At 48.9% G+C, this 12546-nt stretch overlaps 1 protein-coding gene across 1 annotated transcript; it reads right to left on the bottom strand.

Annotated features, from left to right (window-relative positions):
• Positions 1-346: 346 nt before the first annotated feature.
• FZD8 (frizzled class receptor 8) lies at positions 347-3151 on the bottom strand. The gene has a single exon (XM_058744296.1). It carries the CDS (start codon positions 3148-3150, stop codon positions 1075-1077), a length of 2076 nt encoding a protein of 691 aa, XP_058600279.1. The 5' UTR covers position 3151; the 3' UTR covers positions 347-1074.
• Positions 3152-12546: the final 9395 nt, after the last annotated feature.

Here is a 12546-nt window from a genome sequence, read left to right as displayed (position 1 = left end):
CATATTATACAAGATAAATAACAAGGCCTGAGTGCAATTATTGCCTTGCAAAAGTTCCACTTACATACACTAAGGTGAGTGTTGTTATCCATGGATCAGAAAAGAGCTCTCATGAAAAACACCATCTTTGGGGAAGGTGCAAAAACTCAATTTTGATTTCAGTTCAACAGTGATATTTACTTTGCTAACAACTTAAGAACTAGAGTTTAACAGGTCATTTTCTCCATGCCTAAGGTCAGAGTACAAAATGAGAAACCAGAAAATGTCCATTTTTTCCAGCGTGTCCTTAGCAAGCACTTTAAAGGTAACAGCTTAGAAGAGGCAGGGGGAGAGGGCGATGTTTAAATCATTTATCAAAAGTCATTTTATTGACAAAATAGAATACTTATATTTGTTCTTACAGGGGTGGCCTCTAAACTTTTTACAAAAAAAATGTACAGACTGTATATCTTTGAATATGTACATATTTTACACATTTTTACAATTTAACAAATAATTATATAAATACATCCTCTAATGTAAGAAACCCGTATTGATTTGGGGTGTATAATTAAGACATTTCTTGTTTGTTTATTTAAGGCATTTGCCTGGTCATTAAGAATACCCAAACCGTGCAATTCCATTAGGTCGCGGTGATCCCTCCTCTAGGATATGTTAGGAGTAAGAATTTACGTAGGAGAGTAGAGGGAGAAAAACAGGTCCCTCAGGTGAAATCTGTAGATCTGGCTTCAAGCTCAGCAAATGGCAACCAGCGAGGGCTACAAACCTTGCGTTCTGAAACGCAGCAGCAGAGTCCACCCTCCGCTGCCAACAGAGATTAACGCCTGGCGAGAGGAGCTCCACGCATATCAATGGAGGAAAGGGGGCTGGGTCTGGGAGCCTTCAATGCCAGGTACTTTGTTCTAAGCGAGTCATTTAAGTCCCAGCTAATGGATACCATTAAGAGTTCATTATCATGCTAATAGCAATCAACACGGTGAAGGGGTGGGAACCTCAGCCCGTCGACTGTCCCTTCGCTGCACTAGGTTTCCTCGCCCCCCTCCCCATTCCTTCCGGGTGCCCCCTCCCCTCCGCTCAGACCTGGGACAATGGCATTTGCTTTGGATAAGACACGGAGCTGGCCGTGCCAGATCGCCACGTCAGGCCGGTGCTGACGTCGCTGTAGAGGGATCCCGCCCCACCGCCCGGGACCCCGCCCCCACCGGACCCCACGCCCCCACCACCTCCCGGCACCCCACCCCCCCCGGCGGCCCCAGCGCCTGCGCCCCCCGAAGCACCCTTGCTGGCCCAGCAGCAGCGGGTGCACAGGGCGCGCCACGACTCGAGAGTCTTGCCGGACCAGACCCACACGCCCGAGGTGATGCCCACCACGAGGCACATGAAGTACTTGAGCATGAAGACGGCGTAGTCGGGCCGGCGCGCTTGGTCTGGCTGCAGGTCCCGCAGACACGGGCAGTTGTGCGTGGCCTCCCAGCGCGGGCGGTTGTGCTGCTCATAGAAGAGGCAGGCGACCACGACGGCGGCGGGCACGGTGTAGAGTACGGTGAAGAGACCCAGGCGGATCATGAGCTTCTCCAGTTTGTGCGTCTTGGTGGGGCCGCCCTGCTGCTTGATGACTGAGCGGATGCGGAAGAGCGACACGAAGCCGGCCAGCAGGAACATGGTGCCGATGAAGAGGTAGATGACGAGCGGCGCTAGCACGAAGCCGCGCAGGTTGTCGAGGCTCTGGTTGCCCACGTAGCAGATGCCGGCCACCGGGTCGCCGTCCACGGAGCTGAGCGCCAGGACGGCGATAGACTTGACGCTGGGCACGAGCCACGCGGCCAGGTGGAAGTACTGCGAGTAGCCAGCGATGGCCTCATTGCCCCATTTCATGCCCGCCGCCAGGAACCACGTGAGCGACAGGATCACCCACCAGATGGAGCTGGCCATGCCGAAGAAGTACACGAGCAAGAAGACCACGGTGCACAGCGCCGGGCCCGTGGTCTCGTAGCGCACGTGCTGCTCCACAGCGCCCAGTTCTTCGTACTCGCCGCGCCCGCCAGGGCCACCCGCGCCCGCGCCCGCCGCGCCCGCGCCCGCTGCCGCCGCCGCGCCGCCCGCGCCTCCCGTACCGCCCGCTCCGGGCGCGCCGCCGCTGCACGCCACCTTCTCGTGGCCCGCCACCAGGCGTACCAGGTAGCCGACGGACACGAAGAGGTAGCAGGCCGACAGGAAGATAATGGGCCGCTCAGGATACTTGAAGCGTTCCATGTCGATGAGGAAGGTGGAGACGGTGGCGAAGGTGGACACGAAGCACAGCACAGACCACAGGCCGATCCAGAAGACGGTGAAGGCGCGTTCGTCCTGGCTGAAGAAGGGGTTGTGGCAGGGCAGCGCGCAGTTGGCAATCTGGCCGGTCTTGACGCGGTTGTAGAGGGGGTGCCGCTCGCTGGACACGCTCACCATGGGCGCGCGGCACTGGCAGCCCGGCTCGCAGGGAGCGGAGCCGCCGCCAGGGGGCCGCGCCTTCCCGCCGCCGCCGCCGCGCGTGGGGGGCGCCGCTGCGTCCACGCCGCCACCGCCCCTGCCGCGGGACGGGGGCCTGGCCCCGGGCGGGCGGCCGTGGCCACTGCCGGAGGGAGGCTGCTCACCCGGGGGCGGCGGCGGCAGGCGGCGCGGCGGATTGGGTGCGGCTGTGGTGAGGTCGGTGCGGTTGTAGTCCATGCACAGCGTGTCGGGGTTGCCCTGCTCCGGCAGCCGGTCGCAGCGCATGCGATCGGGCCAGGCGAAGCCGTACTGGCGCATGAGGGGTGCGCAGCCGGCCTTGGCGCGCTCGCAGACCGAGCGGCAAGGAGGCAGGGGCTTCTTGTAGTCCTCCAGGCAGATGGGCGTGTACATGCTGCACAGGAAGAACTTGAGGTCGGGCGAGCACTGGATCTCTACTAGCGGCCAGAACTGGTGCACCTCAAGGCCCGCCTCGTCCTGCGTGTCGTGGTTGAACTGGTTGGGCATGTACGTGTAGTTGTAGCCGATGCCCTTGCACAGCGGCACGGTGATCTCTTGGCAAGCCAGCTCCTTGGCCGAGGCAGCCGCCGCACCGCTCGAGCGCTGCAACAGCGCCAAGGCGGCCAGCAAAGAGGTCACTTCCAACAGGTAACCCCACTCCATGCTGCGCGCCTCGGCCCCGCGCCCTCGCCCTCCAGGCGGAGCGCGGAGGGGCGCCAGGGGATTCGGCGAGGGAGCCGGAGAAGGGGAGAGCGGGTGCCCTGCTGGTCTCCTTGCTGCTTCTCCCGGAAGGCGGGCGGAGTGAGGGGGTGGGGGGTGTCTTGCAGTTAACCTAGTCCCTTCTCGGGACGCGTCCGCACCGCGGGGCCCGAAGCCTGGGCAGCGGCAGTGAGGGTGGCCGCAGGCGTGCACCACAGTCCCCGAGAGTCTGCCCTGATGACTCCGGGTCGGTCGAACTCAGCCCTCTCGCAGCACAGTGGCTAGCCCCCCGCTCATCGTCCCTCTCTCGTTCGCTTTCTCTCCGGCGCGCCCGGCCACTTCTCCACGCGGCGCCGGGGACGGTGCGGTGACTTTGCTGGGCACAGAGGGCGGCGGCACAGCAAGTTTCCTTTCGGGCCTCGGTGCGCAGTCAAGATGGCTGGGCCAGGCCGCTCGCCGCTCAGGGTCAGCCCCTGCAGCCCCCTTTCTGTCCCCAGGGACTCATGCTTGCCCCCAACGCTGCGCTGCTCTGCCGCCGGAGTTCGGGACCCGCCTCCGCAGAGGCCGCCGCCCTCTCTCCAGGCGTCGGTCCGTCGGTCCGCCGCCGGGACTGACAGACTCCACCTCCGGTAAAAGTCCGCTCCGCGCTTCGGCCAGGAATCCGGCGAGGTGTAGGCAGTCCCCTTCTTGCTAGACACACGGAACCAAATCCAGACCAGAAGGCGAAATAGACACCTGAGCGGCGCGGCCCGCGCCCAGCCACCACTGCCTCCGCCGCCGCCTCCTGTTCCTCCACCTCCTCCTCCTCTTCCTCCTCCTCCTCCTCGGCGGGAGCAGCGCCCTTCACCCAACTTCCCGGCTCCGGCCCAGCTCACACCGCCCGGCCGGCTCATGAATATTTATACAGCGCGGACTCGGTCTCCGCCCTCAGCCGGGCGCGCCAATCGCCGGGAGAGGGGGCGGAGTCTACGCGCTCCCAAGTCTCGGCCTTCCTTAAGGCGGCCCGGAGTGTCCCCGCGGCCATGCGAGCCCTCTGCGGATGGAGAGTTTTGGTAACCTTGGGTTTGACCGCAGAGACCGAGGTTTTGCCACGATTGTCTCCACAGCGCTCAGTGTGTTTGAGTTCTTGGTTCCTTTTCCCCGAGTCTGCACTTGGGGACTGGGATGGGGGTTTTCTGCCTGCGCGTGCGTTTTTAGGCTCCTTTCAAACAAGTCACGTCCCTGCCTACTGCTGCTGCCTGATGTGGGTGACCCCGCGCCCCTCTGTGAGCCGGGTCGGTGGGGAACCCACCCCCACTGGAGTGCACGGGACCTTGACTGGGGCCGGGCTGTGCGGGAGAACAGGGAAGGTGTGCTCCTCTTGGGGTTTTTAGAATGATGATGTTTGAGGCTTGGAAGCGTGAGAGGAGTGGGAGACTGCAGTTCATTCTGGATAGTGGGGCTGGACCGAGGGCGCCCCAGAAGGTGTACGGGAGCACAGCCGCCAGCACGCGAGGGGCGGGAGAGGCTCCAGGCACACGGGCGGGCCCAGGATTCTCCCGCCTCCGCTGATTGGTCAGGGGAACCTCAGTTTTCTTGCCTGAAAAGTGGGGTAGTAGTACAGATTTCAAAGGGGGTTCCGCTAATTAGGTGGGATAAAATACGTAAAGCATCTGGGACGAAGTTCTTCCTTATGAAGATATAGTTCCCTTCCAGAAAGAAAAAAAAGAAAAAGGAAAGAAAGGGAGAGGAAGGAAGAGAAAGAAAGAGCAAAAGACAGAAAGAAAAAGAAAAAAAAAAGTAAGTAAGTTATAAATAGGACGGACTGGAAACTGCGGCTGGCTTCCCTCTCTTCGCTTCGTACTTTTGGAACATATGTATGTCTATCCAAAGTTCACATTCTTTCCAGAGCCTCCTTTTCTACCGTGGGAGGCGGTGCTGAGCCCTGGCGCCGACGCACAGACACGTATCAGCGATCCGCAAGGAGCAGAGCGGGACCTGAGCTGCTTTTAGCAGCCACTTGGGACACCGCCAATGAGCACTTGCCCCCGCCAGCTCCGCAACTACCTTAAGACAGGGAGGGGAGGCGGAGGCCTGAAGGGCCGGCGGCCTGGCAGGTTCATTTACGCTTGTTAGGACGTCCCAGGGGGTTGTCTTTCTCCTAGAATGGAGTGTTTATTTTTTAATTGATGTGCTGTTTCATTTAGCGCTTGTATGGAACTCATGCTGTGGCTGTAATTACTGTAATCTCGGGAACAAGCATTTCGGTTAGCCAGGAGGGTGGCAAAATACGTTCTCTCTCTCTCTGTCTCCCATTCTCTCCCCCCATTCTCTCTCTCTCCTCTCTCTCTCTTTCTGTTTCAGGATTTTTGCTGTTTGTCAGGTTTCACGGCAGGAACGAGTAGGACTGGAGAACCAAGGTTGTTGAGGGTGTGGGAACAGAGAAGAATTAAGGGTACATTTGAGGCCAGTTCAGTTTTTTGGGGAGAGGGGGTATGGTGGTGGTAGTTGTCTGTTTAAAAACAACTCTTGTCATGAAACAAAAATAATTAATTAGCAGCATTTGTATGTTGCTTGAGCTAATGGAATCTGCGTCTTCCTCCTGTTTTCTCTAGCTTAGTTCAGCAACCTCATTATGCACCACATTCTAAACAGGCAGAACTACCTCTGCCCCCCGTCCTCACCCACCCTTGGGTTTTGGCAAATTCTGTATTTTGGACAAAAATTCTAGGCATATCTATCAGGCTGTATATCCTTTTCTTTTTTCTTTTAATTGAAATCTAGTTAAACCTCCTTATTCTGAAAAACAACACTTCCTTCCCACTTTTGTTTTGGAAAAACTAAACTCCGTAGGAATCAAATTCAAAGGCTTGAGAAATACTGTAGTAGCTAATTCAGCAGAAAATGATTTCTATTCAAAAATGCAAAGACTTGACCTTTACTTGGTCTTTTTTATGGATTCCTTTCCCCTTTCCTCCTATTTGGAATTCCCTTTTATGGTGTGCTGAATGTAGAAAGTCACCTCTTTGGTTAGTACTTTGTTCATCCTGGGCCATTCCCCAGGACAGTCAGCTGCAGAGCAACAACAGGTAATGGCAGGAGCCCTGAGAGCAGTGAGAAGGCAGTCCCCTCTGTGAGGACCCGCCTGGCACGAGGTTGCCCAGACCACGGATGGGGAGGGGCTGGTCTCCAAAAGCAACACAGGTGGTGAAAAGTTCTACTGCTTTTCTTCAGTAGGGAAACTGTCAAATAGCAAAGTTTAGAATTGCACTATATAAATTTACCAGAATTAGGTAAAAACAAACTGACATTTGAAAATTGAGGCTGAAAATAGTTGGTTTTGGCTTTTAATCGGCATTTCAACTTTTTTTCTTTTTTCTTTTGAGACAAGATGAAAGCTCTGATGATGTGGAATGTGGAAATTTTTGGTAAGTATATTAAGCTTGCAGGAGAAAATAAGCAGACAAAAGTTCAGAGCTCTCAAAAATCATAGTACAAGCTATTTGGGAGATCTTACTGATTTGTGAGATTGAAACCATTTACATAAAAATCATTAAAATTTACTTTTAATTGAGAGAATATAAGAGTAGCATTTAAAATTACTACTAAATGGCTACTTAACAATCTTTGAGAGCAGAAGAGACTTATGAAGCTAATTAGTGTATAAAAAGCAATGACAGCTAAAAGACACCAGAATCATTTATCAACATTGCTGGCTAAATAATGATCTTTTTTCCTCTTGTATGTAAAGCAGCTGTTTTTTAAGGGAGGGGAAATAGTTTTAGCAGTGACATAAATAATGTAGGAAACTTTCTAGAGGGATTTCTGAACAGATGTCTTGTTACTGAATAGCCTACAAGCATAATAATATATACAGTTGAGGCAGGAAGCTAACTCAGAGGAGGGAATATTTCATAAAACATTGGATACCAAATTAGATAGGAGACTATCAATATAGTGTATGTCTTGAATTTAGAAACTTTGGGGAAATTATGTTTCAGTGGATTATAGTTTAAAAATCCAACATAAAAATCTTGATGCCAGAGGAGTGGGCCCATGTATCAATGTCAATAAAATGATTCATTCAAGATTAAGTGGAGAACCCTTTAGTAACTAATGAAAATTCTCAGGCATTATATAAAACAACAATTGTTTCTCCTAAAAGCTTATTTTCTTTCAGGGAAACAACCAAGTACTATATTATTAGAGAATATACAACTTGATAGGGTAATATTGGGGTTTCTTGGTGTTTTAAAATCTTTCAAAAAATTATGTTTTGAATCACCCACTACATAGATGGAAGAGAAGGTAGAGGTCAACTGGTCCTCCTTCAGTTGCTATTAGAATTAAAATGGGTAAGATTATTTTTATATTCTTCCATGTTAACATTAACCTCTATTAAAGATCACCCTCTTGTGTTTTCTCTACAACTAGGAAAAGGATCCTATCAGAAGGAAGTGCTCTGCTGTGTCTGCTGTAAGAAGGCCCAGTTGTGAATGGATGGAGATAATGGAGCCAAACACAAATGACTGGCCAGGAGTCACATTCTCACTTTACATGCAGCTGCCATTTTAGAAAATGGCAATTATATTGTCATTATTTCATTTTATAATTCTTCTGGAATATGTTTTAGAAATCAATAATTATGATTTTTCTTCATCCACACTGGAATATTGGCCAGATACCAAAACTCTTCATGCCATAGGATGCGTTGTGCTTTAGTTTGGGAACTTTCCGGTGCAGTTGGCCAGTAAGTAAAACTGGATTAGTTAAGAAGGACACTTAATTACTATCATATGTCAATAAATCTGGAAGCAGGGAGTTCCACCATTGTGACTCCATGTTAGGCCTGCAGATAGGCTTCTAGCTCTTGGCTTCCCCTTTGGTTCCCTGGGGCCTCCCATTGTCAAGTCCTCACATTTCATGGGACCACAGCAGAGGCAGGAAGAGTGGCAGAAACTCCCCCTTTGCAGCTGTTCCATTAGAAAAGAAAACCTTTCGGGGCACCTGGGTGGCTCAGTCGGTTAAGCATCCGACTTCGGCTCAGGTCACGATCTCACTGTCTGTGAGTTCGAGCCCCACCTCGGGCTCTGTGCTGACTGCTCAGAGCCTGGAGCCTGTTTCAGATTCTGTGTCTTCCTCTCTCTCTGACCCTCCCCCCGTTCATGCTCTGTCTCTCTCTGTCTCAAAAATAAATTAAAAAAAAAAAAAAAAAAGAAAAGAAAACCTTTCCTTGAAGATCATCCCCTTAGGTCCTACTGTTGGAACCTGCCATGCCACTCTTAGCTGCAAGGGAGGCTGTGAAAGTGAGGATCTGGGGGGTGGCTGGTGGCAGGGCTCTAGGAGTAAGGAAATCAAGGAAGTGAGAATGGCTGTTGAGAGATAAGCAACAGTCAGGCACACATTGCTAGTTGAAATTAACTTTCAAGGAGTCTCATTTTGCCAACATGCCTCATCTTCCAGAGTATTTTGTTCAGGGCTATGAATTAAGTGTGATCTAGACCCAAGAAAACCTTGATATCTACATTTTTTTTTTTCCCTTTTGAAATTCACACAATACAATTCTCTGTACTGTTGGTGTGAAATAAATGTCCAACAGTTTACTACTTGTTTCACTCATAATGTGTATAAACAGGGCACCATAACTGCTTAGTTCCTTTCTGTTAGGCCCCTCCCTTCCCTTTTGGAGACTTCATTAAAAACAATGACACAATTCTGGAATATTACATTGTTTCTTTCTTTTAAGTTATATGATATGACTTTAAAAAATAGACAAATATAGACAATACAGAGAAACGGTGTTGAATCCTCTCTCTGAAGGGCTCATGGAAGTGAAAGAATCTTTATACTAAAAAATTTTGGGGGCATCTGGGTGGCTCAGTCAGTTAAACGTCCAACTTCGGCTCAGGTCATGATTTCAGTCTCATGAGTTCAAGCCCGCATTGGGCTTGGTGCTGACAGCTCAGAGCCTGGAGCCTGTTTTGAATTCTATGTCTCCCTTTCTCTCTGCCCCTCCCCCACTTGTACTCTGTCACTGTCTCTCTCAAAAGGCAAGAGTTTACTTCTGGTAACAATGATCCATTTTAAGTGATGGGGGTGCCTGGGTGAGTCAGCTAGTTAAACATCAGATTCTTGGTTTTGGCTCAGGTCATGATCTCTTGGTTGGAGAGATTGACCCCCTGTTCAGGCTCTGTGCTGACAGTGGGGAACCTGCTTGGGATTCTCTCTCTTCCTCTCTCCCTGCTCCTCCCTCTGCTCACATTCTCTCTCTCTCTCTCTTTCTCCCTCAAAATGAAATAAATAAAAATTTGAAAAAATAAAATTATGGTCTGAAACCATAATAAAACTTACGTGAGTAATACAATAATAACTATATGGGCACTAAGGGCATGGAAGTGGTGATGATGACAATGGCATTTCTTTCTATTTTGTTTATCTTTGACCAGGTTCAGGTAAACATATATAAATTTTTTTTTTTTGAAAGAGAGAGACAGAGTGGGGGAGGGGCAGAGAGAGACTATTAAGCAGGCTCCACACCTAGGGCAAAGCCCAGTGTGGGACTCGATCTCACGAACTGTGAGATCATGACCTGAGCCAAAATCAAGAGTCAGATGCTTAACTGACTGAGCCACCCAGGTGCCCCAACAGGCAGTAATTTTTTTAAGTGTATTTATTTATTTTGAGAGAGAGAGAAAGGGCACGTGCATGAGTTGGGGAGGGGCAGGGAGAGAGACTCCCAAGCAGGCTCTGCACTGTCAGCACAGAGCCCATGGGACTCCATCTCCAAGAACCTTGAGCCAAAACCACGAGTCAGATGCATAATCGACTGAGCCACCCAGGTGTCCCTACATGTAATTTTATTCAAGAGGTGACAGCACTTGTTTTTTTGTCTGGTGTGAGTCTTGCATGCTTTCTCAGAAGCAAATGTACTTCTAAATGATTAACCTTATAGTTTTCAGTAAGTTTAATTCATAGTATATTAATTTATAGAGACAAAATAAGAAAAAAGGGTGCAATTAGTATGTGAAATTTACTGAAATCATATCATATCACATTAATATGAACTCCTGGTGTGCTTTCCCAAAACAATTCTGTAGAGTTTAGTTTGAAAAGTCTTAGTCCAGAATGTGTTCAAAATATACTATCAAGTGAAATAAAGCAGGATATAGAACTATATGGTATGAGCCCAGTTATACTATTATGTATGTGTAGAAAAAAGAACTGGAAGGAGTTCACAAAAATATTACTCATAGTTGTGGTTGAATTGGATTAATTAAGAGTAATCTTTATTTTCTTTTTTTTATAATGGTCTGAATTTTATACTGAGAAAAAATTATCTTGAAACAACCCCAGGTTTAGCATTTATTATGCATTATTTTTGGCTGTTCTTTTTTAAAATGTTTTATTTATTTGTTTTGAGAGAGAGAGAAAGACCGTGCAAGCAGGGGAGGGGCAGAGAGAGAGAGGGAGAGAGAGAGAATCCCAAGCAGGCTCCACGTTGTCAGTGCAGAGCTGGATGTGGGGCTCAATTCCACAAACCATGAGATCAAGACCTGAGCAGAGATCAAGAGTTGGACACTTACCCAGGTGCCCCTGGGATGTTCTTTACTTTCCATATTTTGTCTTTTTTCCTTACATGGATGAAAATTACCAGAGAGCAAGAATCATGTCTTAGTTATCTCTTTCTCCCCACAGAAATTCTATCCCATGTATAACACTATGCTGTCAAAGCATGTTAGTCGATTTACAGATTGACTTATTGTCCTTACCTTTGGTATGATTCTGTCTCCCAGTGCTCCAGAACTATCCTTCTGATTGAGAATCTGCAGTTTTGAATGTGGTGAGAGGGAGGAAAGGAGGAAGGAAGCTTGTTACTGCAGGGCCACAGAACTGGCATTAGAAGCAGAACTCTGGGGGTAGGTACCCATGGGGACAGGTAGCCTACAGCTTCTCTGAGCTTCACTTCTTCATGGTTAAAGTATGGAATGACACACATGAGTCCCCCATTGGTTGTGAGAGTTAGATATGCTACAAGCTAAAAGGCACCAAGCACAACGTCTGGACTTAAATGAATTGAGCTTCATAAGAGTTTTCTCTTAATGCTAGAGTGATAGGAAATGTATCTATGACCACGAAATTACAGACGCAAGATGAAGTTATCCTGATGTTATACTTAAATTTTTTTTATTGTGAGGAAGATCTTTTTTACCTCTCCTTCATAAATTCTATAAATATTTAGTACCGATTGTTTTTGTTATTATTTATGTGTAGCACTGACCCCAAATCTTGGTGGTTTAAAATAACCTTTTGTGTGTGTGTGTGTGCTCACAATTTTAAGGGTCAGGAACTTAGGAGGGGCTTGCAGACCTTGCTTGGGATTTCCCTTGTAGGACAACAGTCATCTGAGGACTTGACAGGGTTAAATGACCAAGGTGGCTGAATCAATCAGCTACCAGTTGATGCTCTCAACTGGAACACCTTTGCATGAACACCTTACCTTCCAATGTGGCAACATCAGAGTAGTTAGACTCCTTGGACCCCTTATAGGGCGGGGCATTCCCCAGAGTGAGCATCTCAAGAGAAGCAGGTGAAAATGGCATGAACTTTCTCTTTTTTTCTTTCTTTCTTTCTTTCTTTCTTTCTTTCTTTCTTTCTTTCTTTCTTTCTTTCTTTCTTTCTTTCTTTCTTTCTCTCTCTCTCTCTCTCTCTCTCTCTCTCTCTCTCTCTCTCTCTCTTTCTTTCTTTCTTTCTTTCTTTCTGATTTAGCAGCAAATTTATCCCTCTGCTGTACTCCGCTGGTTGAAGCTGTAAAAGCCAGCTCAGATGGAAGGAACGTCAAACACATTGGGGGCCATATTTTAGAACTGCCACACCAAATAAGTGCTGGGTCCTATGTTAAATGTTAAAGCTATAAAGATAGATGAGACACTGTATTAGTCTGAGTTCTCCAGAGAAACAGAACCAATGGGATATATATGATTTATTCTGAGGAACTGGTTCATGCGATTTTGGAGGGTGAGAAGTGTCACATCTGGATCTGCAAGCTGGAGGTTCAGGAAGGCCAGGAGTGTAGTTCAGTCCCACTCTGAAGGCCTGAGGACAAAGGGGGCTGATGGTGTCATTCCCAGTCTCAGGGCAGGAGAAGACTGATGTGTCAGATCAAACAGGCAGAAAGGGGCCAATTCTCCCTTCCTTTAACTTTTGGTCTATCCATGCCCTCAGTGGATGGACAATGCCCACTCACACTGAGAAGGGCAGTGTGCTTTAGGATCCACTGATTCAAATGTTAATCTCTTCCAGAAAGGCCCTCAACAGACACACCTAGAAATAATAGTTAGCCAAATATTGGGGTACCCTGTGATCTAGTCAAGTTAACACATA

This window comes from Neofelis nebulosa, chromosome 8, assembly GCF_028018385.1.
Source record: "Neofelis nebulosa isolate mNeoNeb1 chromosome 8, mNeoNeb1.pri, whole genome shotgun sequence".
Classification (NCBI taxonomy): domain Eukaryota; kingdom Metazoa; phylum Chordata; class Mammalia; order Carnivora; family Felidae; genus Neofelis; species Neofelis nebulosa.
The sequence above is the reverse complement of the archived record's forward strand: the minus strand, read 5'-3'. Positions and strand labels throughout refer to the sequence as shown.

What these genes read in the sequence shown, in the direction of transcription:
- FZD8 (XM_058744296.1), bottom strand. Translation starts at nt 3,150, where the DNA reads ATGGAGTGGGGTTACCTGTTGGAAGTGACCTCTTTGCTGGCCGCCTTG.